General features: G+C 40.2%; 2 protein-coding genes across 3 annotated transcripts in view; one reads left to right on the forward strand and one right to left on the reverse strand.

The window, feature by feature from the left end:
• ndrg1a (N-myc downstream regulated 1a) overlaps positions 1 to 6,268 on the forward strand; it is a 24,054-nt gene extending 17,786 nt beyond the window's left edge. The window contains exons 1-14 of one of the 2 annotated variants that reach the window (XM_015043179.1): positions 102 to 571; positions 857 to 962; positions 1,515 to 1,635; positions 1,963 to 2,025; positions 2,128 to 2,188; positions 2,652 to 2,738; positions 2,994 to 3,050; positions 3,154 to 3,257; positions 3,352 to 3,408; positions 3,495 to 3,546; positions 3,918 to 3,965; positions 4,410 to 4,445; positions 4,786 to 4,837; positions 5,846 to 6,078. In XM_015043179.1, coding sequence (XP_014898665.1) covers positions 518 to 571; positions 857 to 962; positions 1,515 to 1,635; positions 1,963 to 2,025; positions 2,128 to 2,188; positions 2,652 to 2,738; positions 2,994 to 3,050; positions 3,154 to 3,257; positions 3,352 to 3,408; positions 3,495 to 3,546; positions 3,918 to 3,965; positions 4,410 to 4,445; positions 4,786 to 4,837; positions 5,846 to 6,078 — 1,131 coding nt within the window. In that variant the 5' untranslated portion in view covers positions 102 to 517. Of the gene's footprint in view, positions 1 to 101; positions 572 to 856; positions 963 to 1,514; positions 1,636 to 1,962; positions 2,026 to 2,127; positions 2,189 to 2,651; positions 2,739 to 2,993; positions 3,051 to 3,153; positions 3,258 to 3,351; positions 3,409 to 3,494; positions 3,547 to 3,917; positions 3,966 to 4,409; positions 4,446 to 4,785; positions 4,838 to 5,845 lie in introns of those variants that run through there. The other variant, XM_015043172.1, reaches the window with a different exon arrangement.
• Positions 6,269 to 7,016: 748 nt separating this feature from the next.
• On the reverse strand, positions 7,017 to 15,093 carry ccn4a (cellular communication network factor 4a). Its single transcript, XM_015043190.1, has 5 exons — positions 14,807 to 15,093; positions 11,687 to 11,975; positions 10,443 to 10,697; positions 8,852 to 9,039; positions 7,017 to 8,776 (listed from the first exon to the last, which is right to left on the reverse strand). The coding sequence occupies exons 1-5, from the start codon at positions 14,852 to 14,854 to the stop codon at positions 8,477 to 8,479; spliced, it is 1,080 nt and encodes a 359-aa protein (XP_014898676.1). The 5' UTR covers positions 14,855 to 15,093; the 3' UTR covers positions 7,017 to 8,476.
• Positions 15,094 to 23,774: the final 8,681 nt, after the last annotated feature.

The raw sequence follows: 23,774 nt of genomic DNA on the forward strand, positions 1-23,774 counted from the left end.
AACTTACACTATACAAATAATATTTTCAATAAAACTACCCCTTTTTTTTCCTTTTGGCTTTCTAATTTTGTAAAACAGTTTTGCCCCCATTTTAATACTATTAATAGTCTTCACTTTATTCCTGATTTATACTTTATTCCAACGCATTACTGAATAACGGCAGCTGTCAATCCCTCACATATTCCTCACTACCGTTTCTGATCAGACACGCATCCTTAACGCTTGTTCCGTTCCCCGACTGATGCCTCCTTCTGCCCGACACCGGCTGATCCAATTTAAGGATGTCTTCATCTAGAATTAGCTTGTTTTGACCAGCCTGCAAGGCATCCTGGGAGGCTGGGGAGCTTAAGGCCGGCCGGTAAGCAGCGAGGGTATAAAATGCAGCTCGAGGCACCGGGCTGAACAACTTCAGAGGCTTACCAAGTGTGGAGACCTGTAGCTCGGGAGGGAGTCTGCGTTGTTGCGTTTTTTTTTTTTTTCCAACAGCGAGCGGTGTTAGAACTCGAGTCCTGCAAACATGGTTCTGGAGGATTCTGATGTGGAAATGATTGTTGCTGAGATTGAAGTCAGCGTGAGTAAAATTTATTGAGAGTTAGATGGCTAGTGGATGGTATTGGTACGAGTCTACATATTTAAATGCATTTGACGTAGTTTTTTTTTTTTTCCCAAGAATGGGTAAAATTTTCACAGCCTTGGGAAGATTTAAGTAAAGTGGCTATTGGAATATAAATTATGTGATGATTTCAATCAGTTTTCTAGAATATGTTTTGCTTTTCTTGACACTTTTCTTTCACTTTTAAGCACTTTGATTGGCTTTTAAAAAAAATTCCTTTTTTTTTTTTTTTTGCATCTATAGGAACACGATGTTGAGACTCCTCACGGAAGACTCCACTGCACGATGAAGGGCTCTCCCAAAGGGGACAGACCGGTCATTCTTACCTTCCATGACATTGGCCTGAACCGTAAGCCCCCCGCTTCTTCCTCAGCTTTATCTGAGCGAAACATCTGTTGTTCCTAAAGACGGTGGGGTTTTTAATGACTGCGCCATGTGTGATCAGATTATCCAGGCGCGGTAGGCAGGGGTCGAAATAAGACTCTCGTGGTATGGTAACCTTGCGTAGAAGAACGCCAAGATTTGCTCATGTTTTCTTTAAAAAGGAAAAAAAAATAATAATAATGTAAGCTCTTTCAAAGTAATTATTCTGCTTACTCTGTGCTTCAGAAACCAGGGAAAAACTTTGTTTTTTTTATTTTGTTTGTGTCTCATATGAAAATAGTTTTAAACCTTAAGAATGACGTGGTAGAGAATGTAAGCAATTCTGAAATTGTAGCTTTTGAAAACCTTTCCTTTGTGTGGTAACTGCCCCACATGTCTTTGCTTAATTATTTAAACTCCCATCTTTACTTATTGTGTAACTTGATATTCCGTTTTATTTCTCCAGAATCCAAGTCCTGCCCTTATTAATTATGGCTAATTTGCCTTTTCTTGTGTGTGTGTGTGTGTGTGTGTGCAGACAAAACTTGCTGGGACCCGCTCTTCAACCACGAGGACATGGCGGAAATCATGCAGCATTTTGCCGTGTGTCACGTCGACGCCTTGGGGCAGCATGAAGGAGCCAACACCTTTTCCAGTGGGTGAGTCGATGCGCACACACACCATCTGCGTCAGGCAGTCTGTGACCTTTGACTGGGCGCTGGTAGGTAGGTGGATGGATTCCTGCGGATGTACTTGGGACATCCTGATTTAACATGTGTGTCGCTAGGGCAGGCGTTTATCTCTATAATCTCTTGCTTTGATGTTGGTGCTTTGGCCCTTGGTAACGCCGTCCTGGCATAAAGCGGAAACTCCAGTACCGGTGGTGTTCTGACAATGAGCAATGTAATGTTATAAACTTAACTATGGATATATATGTTTTTAAAATTTTTCAATTGTTCTGTTTTTTTGTTTGTTTCTTTTTTAAGGTACGAATATCCCTCTATGGACCAGCTTGCTGAGACTCTCCCATTGGTGTTGAAGCACTTTGGGTAAATTGAACTTCAGTTTCCAAATGAGCCTTTCACCGTTTCATGTAAGGAATCCTCTAACCCGTTGTTCTAACAGTATCCACGTATCTTTATGCACCGCAGCCTGAAGAGCGTCATCGGAATGGGCATCGGAGCCGGCGCGTACGTGCTGACCCGATTCGCCGTAAGTTCACGCCTCTCACTCTCCCAGTCACACTCCGTAATTCGGGTTTTAATTAATCTCAGATTAGCAGCTAATGTTTCTGCCTCCTGCTTATTTTTGGTCTCAAAAGGCTGCTTATTACCGAAGCCCTCTGAGCCACAAAAGCCCGAGGAATGTGGCCGATCGGCTCAGCGCTAGCACTTTGCTCCGTAGGAAGTCTCTGTGTTGTTGGAGACGGCTTTTAACTCCGTACTGGAGAGAATATTTCCGATTATTGCATGGGTGAATTTACTTTGTGCACAGGACTTGCATTTCTAACATTGAAGACCTGAAATGGATCTTAGCTTGAAATTGGGCAGCAACATCTAAATTCCCTAAGTTTAGATGGTAATCGCCCTAAAATGACCAAATGGAGACTCTAGACATTTTGCGCTCTAAAACAGAATCACTCGCCATCAGTTCATTTTTCTTTCCCCCGTTTTAGCTGGACTATCCAAATATGGTGGAAGGTCTCATGCTCATCAACATCAACCCATGTGCTGAGGGATGGATGGACTGGGCTGCCCACAAGGTAACATATTGAAGACCAACAAAAATGTCAGTACATCTTTGGCTGTTAACGGTAGCTTGAACAGAAACCTGCATCAAACAACAATGAGTTAGTATTGTGCAAAACAGATTTTACTCTGTGTTTTTCAGTATTGTGAAATCTCACGCCTTAAGATCTCATTGCACACCTATCAAAGCAAGATCATTTTTAACAATGTTCAAAACAAAGTAAATGACAAAGAAATGTTATTTACATTGTTTTTCTATCTAATTTCAGATCAGTGGCTGGACCCACGCTGAGCTTGATATGATTATTACCCACCTCTTTGGAAAGGTACAACGTTTCCCCATTTCTATATCCATAAATCTCAAAGGCTTCTAAAAATGGTCATAAATGTAGGTTCTAAGTTTTTTTTTTTTTTTGGTTCCTTTTATAGGAGGAGATCCACCACAACCACGACCTTATCGCCACATTCCGCCATCATATCTTGAACAACATGAACCAGTTCAACTTGCATCTCTTTGTCAAGGCCTACGAGAGGTAACGCCAGTGGAATAAGACTTTTGTCAAAGGTTTTTTTTTTTTTTTTAAACAAGTCAAGACGCAGCTGATTTTTCTGATCCTCTCTCTATAGCCGGAGGGATCTGGATATTGAGAGGCCAGTCCCTGGATGTAATACCAGAACTCTCAAGTAAGTATAGGCAGCCTCCTTTTTTTTTTTTTTAATTGTGCAGTAAAGGACACAATAGTTTGTAATATTGGTCAACTTTCATCCAGGTGCCCTTCTCTGCTGGTGGTCGGCGACAATTCTCCTGCTGTGGATGCTGTGGTGAGTTCAGGCCGGTCACTCATTACTTTGCTGGCGCTCCAGATAACGGCCCGAACGTGCTTTCCGTCCACTTCGGTCTTCTGTTGATGGGGAGAAGATTTGCCGGTTTACTTGTCCGCAATATGGCAACATTTGAACTTGACTTGTGCAAAAACATGGTTCTAGGAACAAAGATCAAGTGACTCCGATTTAGATTTAATCTCCTAAAGTCAAGAGATTTGTGTTGCTGGGTTTACTCGTAGCTTAGGAATTGTCTCAAATCCCCTAACTGTTTATTTATGTAAGCGCTATAAAAGCTTTTGCCGTCTTATTTGCGGTATAGTCAGAATTCCCTGGGAAGCTTTATAAACTGGAGTTGTTTGTGCTTGCAGGTGGAGTGCAACACCAAGTTGGACCCCACGAAAACAACCCTCCTTAAGGTGAGAGCTCTGTCCAGACCCCTTTGCTCCACTCATGTGCCCCGCTCCGGACCTCCCTGCTCCCCTCCCATATTCTCGTTAAGATCATAATAGCCTTGATGGAAACACTTCGGCTGATAAGTTTCCAGCAGGTCAGCACTTACTTGGTGACATATTAACCGGCGCTGCCACAGCTGAACATGTCCTTGCATACGCACTTTGCCTGTGCATTCTGCACCAGCTGACCTACTTTTGGTCGCCTTTGGCCACCTTTTTATCGGCTGCACCAAAATCAAATGGCTGCTGAACTGAAAAAATAGATTCACCGTGGAAACTCTAAAGTAGCACAATTGCAGAGAGGGGGCGGGGGGGGGGCACAAGGTGGTAAAATGGGTCATCTTGGGTATCGTTTTTTTGTTTTTGGCAGGTAATGACGGCTTCTGATTTTTCTCTTTCCTTTTCCAGATGGCTGATTGCGGAGGCATGCCCCAGGTCGACCAGGTGGGTTCTCTTGTTTTTCAAATAGAAGTTCCTGTTGCAGGGCAAACTGGATGTGGCTGGATAAGGAGTGCATGTAGTCAGAGTTTGTTTTTGTGTGTGTGTGTGTGTGTGGGTGGACAGTAGTGTAAGAAGGTGGCATGTAAGAGCATTAGGAAGAGGCAGATATGGACCACAGTCGTCAGGTTTTAATCCTGCACACTGAGCTACACCTGCCTGTAGCAGCTGTCATATCTCTGTAAGCTGCTGGATGGAGAGATGGAGCGTGTTGATGTCTTATGTAAGCTGAGTGATTATTTATGACACGGAGACTGATTATCTGTGTTTCTGTTCCTCCCTGCAGCCCGGAAAGCTGACAGAGGCTTTCAAGTACTTCATCCAGGGAATGGGATACAGTAAGTCAGCAAAAGTTTCGGGTGTTTTGACATTGTTAGGTGTGTGATGAGATGAACTGTTCTGATCCAACCCTATCTAAGGCGCCTCTGCCCTCTTGTGGTGGGATGAAGAAGTTTGTGCTAACGGCCCTTGTTTTTTCTAAATGGTTTGCAGACCTCATTTAATGAGCCTAAGTCTTAAAAAATATTTATTTACATCATGTGGTTTAAAGCAAAGGCTCCCATTTAGAGCCACTTTATATGTAGCTTTGCTTCAAGCTAAACTAGAGCTATCCAAAGAAGTCTCAACTTCCAGAATAACGACATCCCCTTTCAGTCTGATCTTAATTTTTTTTTTGTTTTGTTTTGATTTGTTTTTACAAAACTGTACATATCTAGTTTTGAACAATGGGCAAAATATTTTCAGTCTATGTACTCCATCCATTTAAGTTTTGAAATTTTATATTTTCCCTGTTATAAAAATGAACTGGAATGCAACAAAATGTATAAAGGCTGCTTTGCTAGTTAAAAATAAAAAAGTAAAAAAAAAAAAAAAAAAAAAATACTTCAGCATTAAAATATTTTCATTTCGGTACCACAAAATTCAAGCTTCATTTCCACAAAAGATGAGCAGACAATTAGGGAAAAATCAAAAACTCGCCATTTTGTTTTCCTTAATCAGTTCTGAGTCAAGTCAAATATTAAAATAAATTAAACGCATAAAAACAGGAAGTGCTAGATTTGCTCATATTTTAGTTGCTACAGCGTTGGAATGCATAAACTTCACAAAGCACCTTATTAGCTTCTATGGCTAATTGTAGTTGGCATGGTCAATTCGCGCAGTCGGCAAATCCAACTTGGTGTAACTTTTGCAGCAAGAACGCCGAAGGTGATTTCGTTGCGTTCTAACTCGTAAAGAAACTGTGACTAACCACTTTTTGGTTGGTTCTGAATGGCTTTATTTCTAATTTAGCAACAAGCTAAATCTTTAGTCGACTCCGTATTCTGACTGCACTCCTCCTTTCTCAGTGCCCTCTGCCAGCATGACCCGCCTGGCTCGCTCCCGTACCGCCTCCGGCTCCAGCATCACTTCAGACGGCAACCGCTCGCGCTCGCACACCCACGATGGCAACCGCTCGCGCTCGCACACCAACGAGGGGAGCCGCAGCCGCAGCCACACGACCGAGCAAGGCCACACGGACGCCACAGCCAACAACAACGTGGACCAGTCAGGACCCAAGTCCGCTGAAGTCTCCTGCTAAAGTGAACGCCCCGCCCCCCTCCAACAACACCCTGCCCGCTGCAGACAACAAGAACCTCTCAAGGTCCCTGGATTTTGTGCTGCGCTGCCTCTTAATTATACACACAGACCAACACACACACACAGATCCATACACACTTAAAGCAGACAGGAACACTAACATGACATATTGTGATATGTAAAAAAAAAAACCGCACAAAGGACTCTTGCTTGCAGATATTCCACTGCAGCTGAGATGTCTCTACATTCGAAGATGACTAGAATAAACAGTTGTGGTCCAGCCACAAAACATCAGCACTCTTCGGTCAGGCAGGAGAGCAAACGGAGGCAACGCAGCATTCTGGGGACACCAAAACGGAGAATATCAGAGAAAGCTGTGGCTAAGAAGAGTACTCCAGCTTGTAAACTATCTCTCTCGCATTTAAAGCAGAATTAAAATCCAGCATTCCTTCTGTTTTTTTCCCCCCCTCTACCTTTACCACGTTTCGACACAGCTTTCTCGAATTTACCCTGCTGTAACTGTCTTGTTGTCTTCTCACTAATTGTCTAGTCATTTACTCTTTATGTTTCCAAGTGGCGTCGTTTGTGCGTAGGAGCAGATTTGTAGTCGTAAGGGAAAGGGAGCGAGGAAGCACTCGGACGGATGGATGAATCGTAAAGGGCTCGTTGTATCTGTAGCTTCACAAATTAAGGGAGAAAGTTTTCAGGATATACTGTAAATGATAATTTCATTCAGCTGGTGTTTATTATGTCTGAGGTGTTGGGTTTTATTTTAGTTCCCCCTTGTTGCTCCCTTTAAGGTTTCTGCACGAACCGACTGTTTGCAGGCGAAATACGACTTGAATTAAGACTGAACATTTCATTAAGAATTAGCTTTATAACGAATTAAAATGCAAATTCACACGAGTTTTTACAATCACATATGCTTATTTCCTTAAGTTTTTTTCCCCCTCTCTCCCAAGCTATATGTATGCCGATTTCTATGCAATCAAGCACAAAGGAAAAAAAACAAAAAAAAACAAAAAAAAAAAGTGCCATGAAATTGTTCGCTTTTGAGATGTGATGCTCCTCTGTGGGTTTTGGATTTGTTGGGTGAGTGCAGACGGAGAGGTCCACATGTTAACATGAGGATAGCCATAGAACTTACCCGATACCATTTCCTGTATTTTACTTGCACTACAGCAACATATTACTTTGCAGATGACATAAATGCAGCTTTGTAAAGATGCAATGCACAAACCATCTCTTTTGCTGTCGGGGGGGAAAAAAACAAACAAATAGCATTAAAAATGATATAACAGTTTGTATTTATTAAAAAATGACAATAAAAAAACTTGTAACAGATTCCCTTTTGTTGCATTATTGCATATTTCAAAATGTAACTATAACATTGATTTACTTTCTGTACTTGTAAGGACAATGATAAAATGCAGGAAAAATGTCAACGGTGCCTTCTGCAGCCGCTGAACTTTCCTAAAGAACTTAAAGTTCAGTGAAGTTATTGTGATGCACATAGCTTCATTTGAGAAAAATGAACAAATGGCTTCATGAAAACCAAGGATTACACCAGACGGATAAAGTTGCAGAGCTGTTTAACGCACGGTTAGGCTATAAAACAGTCACCAGAGCCACAGCTTAAGTGGGAGTTGAAAAGGTGGGGCAGTCGGCTAGATCAAAGCCCATTAATGTTTTAGAAAGATCCAGTCAAAGACCGAAGTCTGGCTGAGACTCTATGACCTTTTAAAATTGATGTTCATAAATGTTGTCCAACCAGACTGAGGTTGAAGTATTTTTCAAATCTGAGATTTGAACGGTTGGTAGGCATACTCTCCAAAACATATAAAACTTCAAAAAATGTAGAGATTTTGGGGGGCTGAATACAAATGCACACCACATTTTCATATGAGTTAAAAAAAAAAAAAAAAGTCTTTTCACTTCACAGTTTCTAGCTTAAGTGTAAATTCCCGGTGGAATACAATGAACTTTATGGTTTTATTTGGACAGAATGTCCAAATAAAACCATTGGTTTAATACTTTGCTTTTGCAAAGGCGGAAAATATTGTCTACTTTTTGTTTGCAAAGAAACGGGCGAAAAATGAAAAGAGGAAAACGTGTGTATGAGGCTGAGAAGATGCTTGATTAGGGAGCAAGCCGATGTAGATGCGCAGCGTTAATCAGAAACTCTACATAAATAAATTAAACTTTAAATATAGGCTTTTATTGCTTTACCTCTTCAAATATTTTTACTACACGAATCTGTGTTGGAGACACATTTCATATTTACAATTTTTTTCAAAAGAAAAAATATAGATTGCACATTTAAAAACTCAAAATATCTTTTAGGAAACAAAAAAACAAAAACAAAACAAAAGAAGTGTTCTTTGCCAAATTGCAGCATTTTAGTTCACGACTTCCGGGTAACCATGGTAGCTCTCCAGCTCTGCAAAGATGTCATTGGGATTCCTGCAGCTAAGGTTGCAGAAGCACGCCTGGATCCACATCATCTTCCAAGTGAACCCGGTCCCGTTCGGACACTCAAACTCCACGTCGACGGTCTTCGACTTGTACGGGATGCAGCAGCGCTCGTCGGTGCAAACGCCACAGTACTTTGGTCGGTACCACTTCTTGCTGGTGCAGCCAGAAATGGTGAGGTGCGAGGGCTGATCCTCCCTGTAGACATTCAGGCACTTCTTTCCTGGCTAAGGAACGAGACAAGCTTTTAGGACCGAGGCTTTTTGGGAACCCTCAATGACGCCGAAAGTGCACACGCCTACCTTGATGTGCTTGGTGATGTCTACTTCACACGGCCTCAGATTGCAGAGACGGGACTCTTGGACGAGCTCACATTGGTCGTTGGCGTTGGAGATCCTCAACGACAGGCCGCGGCCGCAGGTCTTGGAGCAGGGGCTCCATGAGGTGGTCTGAGTGATGCAGTTCTTGTGCCAGCTCTCAGTTGGAAAAACTAGATTGGCAGGAGCAGGAAGCAAAGAGTTATGCTACACGCACAAGAGGTTCAGTTCTCACATTTTCATCCTCCGTTGCACTTGGTGCAATGTGAGGTCAGCAGTTGATTTTTCAAATTCAATCCCATTTTTTATAGTCGCTATCAAACAAATCCGTAATGTTATCACGCAACATGGCCATGACATGTTAAACATTTTCAAAAAAATAAAGTTAATGACTGACTTAAAGAAGTTCAAGGGTTTTGACCGACCGGTCAATCCTCCAACTTGTCATGATAATACCCCTTTAAGAACGACACAATGCATGATGGGAGTTAAAAGTTCATGACCTGTGATTGTATACGGAAAGAGAGAGAACTACACACGCTGTTTGCTCAAAAAGTGGATTTTGTTTAATGAAGTTGCACAAAAGCGAAAATCCATATGAGTTTTTCAGTTCTTTTTAAGGGTGCAACAATAGCACATTTGTATTCCTACTGTCCATTTATGTGTTATTTGAAATGACTGCTGCCTTTAACGCTGTGTTTTCTTTCTGGTTGTGCTCATTAAACATGCATATTTCCCTTTAATGATTAGAGTCACTGACATGTGATACCTCTGTCAACTTGGAATTAGACCTGTTTGTCTCATACGGCGTCGCGAGCGATTGTGATTTGGGACTAGGCGAATACGATTTCATTTGAAATTACAAAACGCAAGATCTTCATCTACACTGCATCTGTTTCCAATCTAAGGCATCAAGACACACTAATGTCGGCATCTGAATCTAATTTGTCCACGTGTGCAACCCAACAAGATCTGCTCTGGTTTTCTTGCCTTCGTGACAAAGTAACGAAGGCAAAGTCCCGGTTGTTGCTCTAACCGTCTGGAACCTGGAAGTGACCCCCAAAAAACAGTGTGGGGGGGCCTTCCACGGGAAAAAAGGCTCGGATGAACAAATTCATACACACTCCCACATCTTGTGATCTTCTTGGATTTAAAAACAGTATTTGCAAAAGTACAGCGAGTGAACCAGAAAAAAAAGGTTGTTTTTTGTTTGTTTGTTTGACTTTGGTTGATTTTTTTCTCTCACATTTTTGTCATATCTTCTTGTCTGATCATGAATTATTTACATAATACCACAGAATCTGAAATTTTTAAAAGACTGAAAATGGCTTTACATTTATTCCTTTAACCCTAATAGCTGTTACTTTTTACACATTTCATGACTGGTGTCTACATGAAATGATTTGCTTGTGAAAGTAATGCGGGACACAGATTGATTATTCTCTGTATTTTAACTGTGTTCTAAATTCTAGGTCGTCAGTAATCATCTTGCTCTTTTCTAATGAAGACGATTTCTTGGGAAATGTTTTAATAGACAAAATAACCATTGCCCCCGTTTCTATCCCGGGTGTCATACCCTCCACGGCGTGCCGCGGCGCTGTCTTGCGTCCTTTCTTTGGCTCGTCACAGATCCATTGCTCACAGCACTGCCCCCGGACTTTGACTCTCCGCGGACTTTGGCACCAAACCCTGGGAGGCTGGGACTCTGAGCACAGGGACACACAACCGATGGCGCCGTTCACGCACAAACACTGGTATTTACAGCTGGGCTTGAAGCTCTGACCGTTACGGTAGAGCACGCCGTCATATTCACAGCCCGTTCCCGTCATATCTGATAGAAACGACAAGTGGACACATGTTATGTAGATCAACAGCTCGGTCTGCAATGCAAGATGCTTGTAGTGCTGCACTGTGTTTTAAACACATGTCTCTAAATAGGGAGGAACCTTGTTATATCCAGTCATTAGATTATAGCAGAATTACAGTAGGAGCTTAAGACTCTGCAAAAATAGCTCTGACCAGGATCATACAGCTTGTGTGTATCTCAACAACGCCATAATTATTCACATTTCTGCTGCTATTTGTACAGTTGTTTAATTCTTGTAAATAACCTCGATGCTTTCCGTGCACAAACATCTTGTTCGTTTTTCTCAGCCTGCCTCAGCTGCACGTTTGTTTTGATCTGAGATTGCTAGTTTTAATACCTATACATCATTTAGATTCCTTTAATTCCTTTTTTTTAATAAAGTGTGCAATTTAGGTTCCATAACAAAGAATATTTACCCTGTACACTGATACAGTTTAAATACAATCTGAGACTATTGTATTTAATAAGAGACTAAAATGAGTTTTCTGTATAGTTAATTAGCTTATCAAGTATTCATGACTATGAATATATATATATATATATATATATATATATATATATATATATATATATATATATATACAGGGAATGTAGATTTATTGTTTCATTCATATTTCTTACAATGGATAATTTTTGTTCCAGCAAATAATTAATAAATGTACTCTGAAAGTAAGGCGTTACTGTCATATAATAATTAAATGGGTAAATTAATGGGTTTATTAAGGCTTTGCATATCATATCTGGAGTGCCAGCACACGGGGAGGGCAATAAAGCTAGCATTTAGCTTGATTTGTAGCCATTTACATATTCAGTTGCGTTGTTTATCTAATACCAGCTGCATTCCTTGTCAATGTCCAAACGCTTTGACAAAGTAGCATGCAAATGCGAGAATGTGAACCGAGTTGTTCCTGTTGTGTGAAGACCAGATGGTCATTCCAGCGAGTGACACTTACATGCGCACACTCCTTTTTCGTACCTAGGCTTGTCCGAGCTGTAGTCGCAGTACAGCCCCTTGTGGAAGTCGCAGGTGTCGGCCTCGTTGCACTCCTCCCCGACCTGCCTGGCGCAGGCCTTGCAGCAGTCGCAGCCGTCCATGAGGAGGCTGACGCCAGGGGGGCACTTGGGCGCCACCTCGGGACACTCGCAGGGCCACTTGCAGTAGCGCGTCACGTTGTACGGGTCTGGAGTCGGAGAGGCGAGGGCCGTGGCGGGAGGCATGGCAGTGGAATTCAGGGAGTAGGCCTGGAAGGAAAGAAGCAAAGTTGGCACTTTTAATGGACTTTTAATGCAACTTTTAGAGCAACTTTGCATTGAAAGTGTCATTATTTACCGAATGACACTTCATGGCAACTGTCATAAACATTCATAAAGACTTCTGAATGTTCATGACAGATGTTATGTCATGTTTATGACAGCGTCATGTCAGTCTTATGCACACGCCTTCAAGTAAAGTGTTACCACAAGAATGCTTGAAAATAGCAATTTACGATTTATAATGAACATACTTTTTCAAATGTGTTCCAGCAAAATAAGTATGTTGTTGATATATACAAGAACTCGGTTGCTATGGTTATATTTTTGCATCAAAAAAAAAAAAAAAATAAAATCTTGAGTAAGCTTCTAAAGTTAAAAATGGCAATGCCAGATTCTACGTTGTTTAGTTTGCAAAGGACTGCAGAAAGAAAATTGTATTTGCTGTGTTGTTAAGTATTACATGTAACATTCCTTATCCTGACTCTTTTCATACTCAACCCTCTTTGATAACGCTCACATGGATGACTGATCTGAAAGCTCTCACATCCCTAATTGATTCACTGCCTGCATGATCACTAACATGTGGTCACACTATGCGATAACTTCAATAGAGGAGTTATTCTAAAGTGAGCTCAAGTCCCTGTGGAGATAATCTTATTAAATCTGCATCAGGATCTCGTTATGGATCCGAGTCTGGTAAAACGTTACAAAATACTGATAATGAATCAGAGTTTCTCTTCCGTTGTTGATGGACTGGCAGAGATCACTGGAGATTCATTAACAGCCCCAGGATCAGAAGTTACTTGTTTGTTTTGCCATCTTAATTTCAAATGCATTTTGTCCAAGAACAAATTGTGCAGCTAATAATCATTTCAGAACAGATTTGAGGAAAATACAATAACCGATCTAATGTAAGACTTTACGATTGACCATCGGCATTATCCGCAATGTGGCAAAGTTTAGCCAAGAGACGGCACACATGACTGCAGGTCCAAATATAGTCAAGTTATAAATCACAGATTGACTCATCCTCCTGGAGAAAACAGAAGCCTTTAACTCACATCTTTAAAAGACACACGCACACACACAAGCATGCATGCCTAATCCACAAGTAATTATGGCAAAAACATATTTAATCATCTTAAGCTTATTGGTCAATTTTTAAATCCTGTTGTCAGCCCTTCATTTGGAGTTAGAATCATATTATTAATAAGTCAGTGTGATGTTGTCAGCTAATGCTGATTAATGAGTTTTAATCAAAGCTGTGCCACTAAGCCGACCCTCAGAGGAGTTCATTTAGCCTGCAGTCACACGTCTATTTGCAAAAGAAAGAGTGATGAACAGCTATCTCCAATATTAGTCATGTTCCTACTGGGAATCTAAAGAGATTAGGGTAACAGATACGAAACCTTCCAACCTCAAAGACAAAATAAAATGATCAAAATACCAGTGTGCATAAAGTTGGTCAGCAGTTATAAGAAGGGCCAAAAAAGCTTTTTCCCACCGGTTATTCAGCTGCCCAACATGTAATGTTTTACGGAAAAACTGTAAAATTATTTTTGCTTGTTACACTTTTCACATTGTTTTATCACGTTCTAAGTGACAGCCATCTTTTTTCTCTATCACAGAAAAGGTTTTTGGCTGAATTAAACGGAAGTTAAACCTAAATCAAACAGGGACGTGAGTCATTTTGACAAGCTAAGTACAAGCTCTTCTTATGACTACTGCTCATACAAAGAGAGAGCAGACGTGAAACCAAGGAGGAGCTGGGATCTGAACATTAGTTTTAAAGATTGTGTGCTCAGTGCACTTAACATTTGTTAAATTGCAGGCAGATTTGTACTGTACTTTAAGGGTTAAAACTGTCTACTCCCTTTTAATATGCCAACCCATTTAGTGACACAGTTTCACTGCATGCTGAAGGTCTTTATTTGCTGAGAAGCGCCAGCAGAACACGGGAAAGTTGCATGTTAGCCTCGAAGGCATTCGGTCCTGAGGGCCCTGCAATTTATTTCCATTTCAAAAATTGAAATTATTCATTCAGATAGTAATAATTTGGCTCCAAATGCAATAAAGAGAGTCTTTTGAGTAAATTTTGATCTTTTTTTTTTTTAACCATCTGATATTAAAAAGTTCTAGAACATTTTATGTGAAACACACCTAAAATAAGAAACACACATTCCTTAACTGATGCATTTCCAACTTAATATGTTTTAACTGGATGTCAGAGAAACATCTGAAACATTTTTTTTTCTTGCTGTGTATGCCTTGTCTTAAAATTACTTTATACATCTTTTACATCTTTTTGCTTTTATTTATGTTACTTTACTCGTCAGATGAGTTCAAGTTTTATGTCAAGTAAAGTACAACCCACTGCTGTTGATTATATCTTTACAATTTCCAACAGATGGTCACTAATTGATGTTCGCGAACTGGAGTAAATTCAAGAAACAAGTCCGAGCCAAGTGAAAAGCGTTTCTTGGACAAACCACAAGAGGGCGCTAACATATAACACGAGAAAACACACAAGGCGTCTGCTCACATTGCAAGTTTATCTAATAATGGAAATGTGGGTAACTATAACAGCTTATTTTCAGATGTGCTGAAGAGAATTTAAATACTTTTGAGAAATTGTCAAGCATCTTGATCCATGAAAAGAAAAAAACACCTGAACAATAGACACAGTGCCTTTTCCTCAATTATATAATAATAATTAAAAAAAAAAAAAAAACACACACACACAGAAGTCATAAATAAATCTGCAGTGGCATATTCATTCAACAAACAACAGGGGGTTGGAAAAAATCCCTTCAGCTCACCTGTTGAATCCCAGCTGCTATCAGAATCCACAACAGGAGCCAACTCATCACTGGTGAGGAAAAGCCCGGGCATTAAAATTGGGAATTCGGTTCCGCTCTGTTTACACTGTATAAACGCGGTTCTGCTCCGCAGGTGAGCTACGTCCCTCTGCACGAGCTGTCATCCTCTGCAGCTTCCCTCCCTCTGATCCCGAAGCTTCTGCTGACAGCCCAGCGTAAGGTCTGCGAGGACAGGGACAGCATTCTGCGGAAAGTTTCCTCTCCTTTTCCTCTGCTCCACTTTCACCTAAAAGTCCTCCTCCTCCTTCTCCTCCTCTTCCTCTCCTGATGGTGCGGGCAGCCCTGGTGGTTAAGGCGTGTCTGGAAGACAGCTGTGCTCTCTGGAACTTGCTTAGTTTAACATGACAGGATATAAGTTCAGTTCAAAAGCAGAACGTGTATTTTAACAGGCTTGTTTTTCATAATGTAATGACCGACAGTCCTATAATCCTCAATCCTTCAGGCATATCGTCTAACAAATACAAGACTAAATTTGAAATGTTGATTAATGGATAAAAAAAACAACAACAACAAAAAAAAATGTGCTTCAACAAATTATAGGTTTGTTTGTTGTGGAGCTGAGTTATTGCACCTTTGGGTTTTATTTCTTCTGACAGAACTGTGTTTTTCAGTTGAACATTACATATGGCAAAGATTTCGAAGGGATATAGTGTTTTGCTTTGCTTGTATGACAAAAGCCTGCAACAAAGTATTTCTCTTGTGTTTAAACTTTTAAAACTTATAAAATTTTTTAGCTGAATTATTGGAAGCATTACAGCAAGGGGTTGTTTTATTTATTTATTTATTTATTTATTTATTTATTTATTTATTTAATTGTAATCCTTGTTTTATTAATCATGATGTACTTAAAATTGTCGAAAAAAAACAACAACAAAGACACAAGCATGGAAAATCAGACATAACAAGAAAACTTACAACAGGAGAGCACTACAGAATTTAAAAAAAAATAGCTGGAATCAAAAATCCACTATCTCCACATTAATAAATAGAGTACCTTGACCAAGACCTTTGCATCGGACTGCCTGACATATAGAGCTGCAAAACAGCGAAAAGCGCACATACCTCCAAATTGTGCATAGGCTCGTCAACCAAAAATAAGTCGTGGAACCTTTAAAGGCTGCAGTTCAACTGCAGAATGTCGCATTGTCAAAGCGGAGCCTGACATAAATTTCAAGAATGAGTCAGGAATGGGCAAGTGGAGAAAGAGAAGATACAAGTAGAAACCGTAGAGAAAGACTCTACTAAACACCCAGCCAGTCTACTTAAACTTCTAATTAATTTGCGTATGCATTAAAATGCTTCCTAACAAGGAAAATCTAAAAATGTATGTATTACCTTGTTCAAAATATCTTTATGTCCAGTCACAACTTTCAATTTGACAAGGAGGAAACCAGTTAATGATTTTTGAAAGACAAACTTACAGATTGATGTATGGTTTGATTTTATGTTATGGCAGTTTGCCATATAGGGGTTGTTATTTGATAAACGGTAACATTGATTAAATGTACGGTTAGACAAAAAGGTTTTGTGCACATCGTTCACCACGCAGGTGTTTACTGCTGAACTACAGCCCATATTTCCCCGTTATAAAAAAAAAAACTCCTCAAAGAGCAGCTGATGTGTCACCCAACCACACAGGTTGCCCACCTCTTGCTCTCTGTGTCTATATTAGGTCTCTGAATGCGTCTGGCTCCCAGATGTTCACATTAAATCAATGGCGTCATCACTGTCTCCTCTTTTCCCCCTTTCCTTCAATTTTTTGGACAATCTGGAACGTCTCAGTTTGAGAAGATGCAGACGAGGGCCCAGAAGCATTCCACTTAGTGGAACTATTTCCCCTCAGTAGGAAAATACCAAGCTGCTGGGCTGCTGATGAAAATATCACTCGGAAAAACCAAAAGTGTGTGAGAATGCTTGGCCCCGGGGAGGAGACGGAGAAAGAGAAACTGAGAAATGAACGCTTTGTAGAGGAGCTGGCTGCCCCAGGACTGAACCCCTATTATTTACAGAGAGCCCTCTAATCCCTGTCAGAGAGCTGTCAGCCGCTGAGCTGATCTGAGCGGCGTTTCCGTCTCCGCTCTGGCCTCTGTGACCTGACCTCTGTGCAGCATATTGTGCCCACTTTCACTCCTTCACACTCTCTGTCATTTTCTGTCTCTCAAGCTGATCTTGCTCTTTGTCTTTTTGGACTTGGGCTTATTTACACCGTGTTTAAAAAAAAAAACAAAAACAAAAAAAAACACTGTACCTGTTTATCTTGTACCTGACTTGTCTAGATGACAAAACTCAGGCACTGGATCAAAAATATAATTTTATAAACGTTTCTGGTATAATTCTGGCTGGATATTTGACCTTTCCCCTTGGCAGAATTCATAAAAGTCACTTAAATATTTGTTGGCTTTCCACCACAGGCGCAGTATTAAATCATAGCCCACAAATTTATCGTTAGATTTGATGTCAGAGCTCTGGGAAAGCTGTTCCAGAAGCTTAACATTTGATTTATCAATACTGAGTCCCGCTCTGATGTGTGTCTGGGATGTGAACGTGGGGCTGGAACCAACAAATTTTAAGACTTGAAATATTAAATGTTTTGATTAATATTAATATAAAGTTGAAGAATTTGAAAAAAAAAAGTTCTCAATGCTTATATCTTGCTTCAAAATAGTCCTTCAGCATGATGCTGCCACCTCCATCTTTGGCTTTAACCTCATTCTTTTCACCGCAGTCGGATAATTAGATTTTGTCCCATTTCGCCTTAAGACTGTTTTCCACAAACCTGAAAATCTCTGCATACTTTTAAAGCGACAATTTCAGAGCACATACTTTTTCCTTTTGTTCGCACGTCCTCGGTTAGCGGTGATGTAAAATTATTCTGGATGACAATGGTGTTGCCCAAGTAGTATCCAGTTCATGGCAGGCTTGAGCGCGGTGGCAGAATTACTTAGCAGAGAGAGAGGAACTGGTGAGAGTTGATGGTAAAACGAGTGGAGCTAAATACAGGGCAACCCTGGAAGGTCACGGGCTGAAAACGATTTGAGACTGTGGTGGAGACATAGCTGTAATGAATGGCGTCGATCAAAGCATATTCACGTGTTAAAACGGCCCAGTCGACATCTGGGCCAAAATCCAATTGAGAAGCTTTAGCAAGTCTTAAAAGTTGATGTACTACAGAGATGCTTCCTATCCAATCTGACTGAGTGAATGTTTTTTTTTTTTTTTTTCTGATTTTTTGTTGGATCCCTCACTTTGTTTTCCACAGCTGCTTTGTGTTACTTTCAGGCTAATTTAGCTGTTTATTCGGAGTATCTCATGAAGCTCGAATAAAAACTTGAAATACTTTGTTTGAAGTGTTTCTCAGACATCAATTGCATCATCCTTATCCAAGTTTCAACCATTAACATAAAATCTACAACCCTTGAAAGTGTGTGGCATCTTTAATTGATTTGTAAAAGGAAAATCTGACACAGGCTTCTTTCTGTGCACACGGGTCAGATCAAACCAGATTTTCGTCGCCCGCCGTGAAAGCTGTAAAACCCTGGGCGCAACACTCAAGAGGACGAGAGGCAGAATCACGCAGCGCATGAAGGGTGAAGTGTGAATGAATGAAGGCCTGATTATAGTAGCTGATCGTCTATGACTTGAGTCTTGCATCACTGCTCAAACTGAAAATCCCCTCATTAAAACCCCCTCAACTGACCAGGAAGTCCTAAAGTCGACCCGTGTTTTGGAAACGCTGAAGCCTCAAAGTCAAGTGAAGGCGATAATCCCTCTTTGATTAGTAAAATTACTTTGAAACAACTTTAGGGGTTGGGGGGAGGTTCCTCTAAAAGATGAATTACTTTTCAAAAAGTGTGGGAACATTTTGGAATTTAGGACTTTGTGAGATTTTCGAATTTTGTCATGACATCCACAAAGGATATGTGTTTTACTAGAGTGAAATGCATTTTTTTTTTCAACCTGCTTTACTAGAATGCCCCTGAACAAAAACCAATGCAATTAGTTGCCTTGTAGAGGTCACCAAATTGAGGTTTTCACTTTGCAACAAGTTGCACAAGGCTCATAGCAAGCATGTGGGATATGGTCAGCCTTAAAAAAAAAAAAAAAGTTTGTTTGTAGCAGCAAAAGACGTAAGACTGGAATAGATGTTCACCTTCCAGCAGCACAATGATCAAACACAAGTAGACAGAGATAGACTTTGATGGTTGCAATCAAAGTCAAAGTCAAGATCCCATTCAGAATCTGTGACAAGACTTGGAAATTGTTGTTCACTACTGAATGAGTTTAAGAAGAATTAAAGAAAAAAATAAAAAAGGAAAATAGTCATCAGATGTAGAAAGCTGGCTGAAACATACGCCAGAATTTTTTGCAGCTGTCAATGCCACAAATGGTAGTTCACTCTCAAAATTATGCGCCACTTTGTTTTGATCTATCTCATAAAAACCCAATAAAATAAAGTCCGCGGCCACAAAGAGCAGAAATGTGTTCGAGGGGTACGTGTTGTTTGTTTGTTTTGTTTTTTTTTCCAAGTCACACCAAGCGCATTTTTGAGCAAGTGTTTGAAAATGGTTAGGAAAAATGAACTCCATTGAAATATGCAAAGCGAACAGTAACACCTGGACCTCAGAGTAAAAGTTCAATTTTATATTTGTGGTGTTTTGTTATTTTTGGCAGATTGAAACGCTGCTCAGATATACATTCAAATGTGAAAAGTTCTTGTGCAGTTCTGTGGAAGTAAAAATTGGAAACCATGTGCTATATGTAGGTTGTACTTAACTTATATGCATGTTGCATATATGTGTGTGTGTGTGTGTGTTGCAGAGCAAGGGCATGGCTGACTTTGCTCAAACTGGTCCAGTAATTATACTGTCTTTATATAGCTGTGGTCTGAAACTTGTGGACCCAAGAAAACATCTGCTGGTTTCAGGAGATGCAAGAATTCGACATGAACTCAACAGACTTTAATGCAGCTAAATGGTCTTTTTTTTTTTTTTCCTAATGAAGGAGCGAAGTTAACATAACACATTAATCAGTCATACTCATATATGCATAAGGTTGCGTACTCAGTAGTACAGCCAGATATAACACCAATTTCCCTGAATTTGGGGTTGATTGACATTAGGTTTCTTAGAACTTTCCTGGAACTTACATGGAATATTGATGAAATTAGATGAAATGGTACACACAGGTACTTTCACATAGCTTAGCATTTATCTTTTTTAAAACTTTTTTTTTTTTTTTAGAACATAGCAGTGATTTTCTGCAATTTTGAAGGAACTCAGAAAATCTTCAAGGAACTTTTATGAAAGTAGATTAGCACTTTAGGTTTTCATATGAAAAGTATTCTTTAATGGCTTTTCTTTTAATTTATTTCCTTTTTTTGTAGAAAGTAAAATGCTGCCTTTGCTTGCACATGTTTACTTACCTATTACTCTACTTGCCACAGGCCAAACTGAAATTTGCTCGAGTTGAAAATGATTTACGCCACAGTTTACTTTCCTTCCCAACAGACTGTTTTTGTTGCTGCATGGAACAGTTGGAGAAGATTTAAAGCATTGTTGCTTTATGATCACCTTTTTCCAAACTTCAAGCACTTTGGCTGCACAATAACAGACCAAACAACAGCTTTCAGGCAGATTTAACATAATTACGGGTGTAAAGAATGAAGACACGTCTGTTTATTGCTGCTTCCAATCATTGTTGGTTGTTTCTAATATTTTCCACGCAACAAAAACCGGAATGTTGAATCTTAAGACGTTTGCTGTTGCTTTTCACTTTAGCACTTTCCCGAACTCTTTCCATTACAGAGTGGCTATTAATCGGAGAGTGATTAATAGCCATTCTGGGTGGATAATCTTAAAGGGCTGCAGGTTACTCCGACTTGCGGGTCAAAACAGGCTTTTGATGTCTTGAGGTGGGAGGCAGCCAAAAAGGTTTTATAGAGATTCAACTTTGTTTGCCTTCGCTCGCTGGCGGCACGCAGTGAATACGATGGATTTGGGATGCTGCAAGGCCCCGCTCGCAGCTTTTAAACAAAAGCCGTGTCTGTCTTTGTGTCAACAATGAGCAAGTCCAGTGGAGGGTTTTTTATTTCAATCCAGCATTTGTTTGGCTGAAATTCAAACCAAACACTGGTCTGATTTCAGTTCTTTCAGTTCTGCGGGGATACTGACTTGTGTTTTTTAAAAAAACATAAACTTTTTCAGGACATGGAAATGGCTCATCTTTTGGGCTCTCTAGTGGGTTTTTTTTATTTTATTTTTTTTCTATGGAAGAGACCAGCCCACAGTAGGAATGTCAGCCTTAGGAATGCTTAGACCCGGGTCTCTGAATGGCTTTGACCTCGGGACATGTGATTCGTGAACTTTCTCCATCTGTTTTCGAGAGCGGGTTCACGGTCCATTTAGAATCTAAATGGTACAAACAACATGTATTTTAGAAAAAAATAAAACACATTTTCAAACAACACAGCTAAATAGCAGAGGTTTATGATATATAATTTGATCTTTTTCTGCACAACACGTGCCTGTCAAACAGCAGAGGGGTTAATGTGTAATTTAGAAGTGGGATAAGGGGCTGGGTCTCTTAGATAGTTTTCTTTCCCGGTTTCTCGTGAGTCACATGCAAGACTTGTTTTTGTTTTTCTTCCAACATTTGTTCTTTTTGGGTGTTTTGCTAGACTGAGGCAGACTTTTTATTTTTATTTTTTTCATTTTTTCGAGTTGGAGTTTGACTTAGAAATATATTTGCACGTTGCTTACACACAAAATCTCACTGTGTGACAAAATGAAATGTAAACTTTGGCTTGAGGGATGTCAAAATATGAAATTAAAGTTTTCGGAGGAGATGAGGTCAAAAAATAGAGCAAAAAAACATCTTAAAATATTGAACATGTTTTCTGAGAGCTTATGATCCTTATTACATCCAGTATATATAGTAGGATAAACAGAGACCAAAGAGGCTTCTGTGATCCTTTAGCATAGGCCAGTCAGCAGTGACGACAGCCTCCGAGAGTTTAATCTGTTTTCTCTTATGTCTCAATTCATGACAGAAATTATAATGTGGTCAGCTAACAAGCTTGGTGAGCCATGAAGAACAATAAGCACACTGTTTTGCTTTTACTGCTCCCTGTGGACTGTTTGTCAAAAAACGTGACGTGCAGAGTTCAACTACTGCAAGGTTGAAAGACGCGAAACGTGCAAACCTATTATGTTGCTCTGGCTTCGCTTGTTGAAGTCACACGCTTGCTGCCAGTGTGACCTTTGAAAACCTGTTAGAAACATGAATATGTGGTTCGTGGACAACCTGTGATAACAAATATATCATTTATTGCACTCAGGAAAGATAATGCCTACAATCTGCCGGCGTTTACGTTCCATTCAGCTCTACATTCTCACGTGTTATCAGTTGGTAAAGACGTTAACTCCGAAGCCAGTGGCATCATTAGCATCTTTATCGGATTTCGGGGGATTTAAATGTCTGGAATAACGGCAGGTTTGCTGTACGTCTGCAGGTGGGTGGACACGACTTTCACAGGTGCACAGTGAATCCATACATGGTGAAAATAGCTCCCTGCCCTGTAATGAGTGGGTAACAGATGATGACGCAGCGATATGCAGTGAATTCCCATCTGGACTGAAGGGAGTGAGAGAAACCGCTGATGCAAACTCTTATTATGGGTTGTACGAGGCTGACTGACAGTGTAACTAATGGTTGCACAAGCCCAGAACGTGAAGGCTGGCATTATGCATCGAGGTGTGCGTGTGTGAGTGAAGGCTCGGGGTGGTGTTGTGTCAGAATACACAGGTAGAACATTGATTATAGAGCTGAAGCTGACCTCCTCAAACCCTATGGACACTTTCACTATTAATGGACCACACCACACTTATTTAGCAGCGCCTGAAGAGTTATGTTCAGAACTAGAATTTTACGTTATACCAGAAATAAGTAAACATTTAAACTTCATTAATCTCTTGTAGAGAACGTCCGCTCAACATTTCACAATTTCGCTATCTCATGAACAGTGGCAACATACCCTCTATAAGTGACTGCAAGAGAAACTTTTGCTACAACGGTTGTCAAATGCCAAAATTTGGAAGTGGACTATGGTGACTTTTCTAGTAGCCAGATGTGGTGATTGTGCAATTTTTAGCTTGGAGATGAATATAAGCTACAACTACTAGTCAGTTAAAGCTATTGCTACCATATTTATGCCCATCTCTATATCTGGGTACATAATTTCAGGCTGCCAGTCTATCACAGGGTGACGCAAAGACACAGAACAGACAACCAATTCTTGCACACACTCTTTGAGTTTTATTCTGACTTGTAATTATCAGAATTCTACCACCGACTGTAGAAGTAGCAGAATTAGCATAACCCACCTGCTTGTCGTCATCAGTAACTGATGCGCACAAATCTTTATCGCTGTTCTGCTAATGTCGCATAAACAAAATTTTGCAATTGTTGTTCCCATTAAATGAGAAATGTGCTGAAAGTCACATGTGAATAAGTTTGTTTCACGTGGTGAGTCATTAAAAATAATGTCATCGACAGATGTAAGCAGTTGCATGAAATACGTTGATGATTCAGCCGTGGCCCTGGCGCTCATCATCTGTGAGACGTCAGAGGACCGTGTTTCCATTAAACAAAATTGTTTTCGTAATTTCAATTTGTGCAATCAAACAATTTGGTTAATCGAACATAGCTAGTTAAACGTTACTGTCATATACTAATTTTCCAAGGGCATCCTATAGGTGTCCTTTAATGACCCGCCCCCCCCCCAACTCTAGTGGCGCCAGAGGGCCTAGAGTTGAACGTTTGCAATTGTGGTCGCGGTTCACAGTAAAGTCAGTGATGCAATTCTTAGGAGTAATTCTTTCCCAAACTCATTAGGTCTTGTCCTATTTAC

Source organism: Poecilia latipinna, unplaced genomic scaffold, assembly GCF_001443285.1.
Source record: "Poecilia latipinna isolate Pla-1442-1.1 unplaced genomic scaffold, P_latipinna-1.0 Scaffold35, whole genome shotgun sequence".
Taxonomy (NCBI): Eukaryota; Metazoa; Chordata; class Actinopteri; order Cyprinodontiformes; family Poeciliidae; genus Poecilia; species Poecilia latipinna.

Coding starts and splice junctions, on each gene's coding strand:
- ccn4a (XM_015043190.1), bottom strand. CDS start 14,854: ATGAGTTGGCTCCTGTTGTGGATTCTGATAGCAGCTGGGATTCAACAG. Junction 11,976..14,806: donor TAGCAGCTGGGATTCAACAG/GTGAGCTGAAGG, acceptor CTTTCCTTCCAG/GCCTACTCCCTGAATTCCAC. Junction 9,040..10,442: donor GCCGCGGCACGCCGTGGAGG/GTATGACACCCG, acceptor CTGCCAATCTAG/TTTTTCCAACTGAGAGCTGG.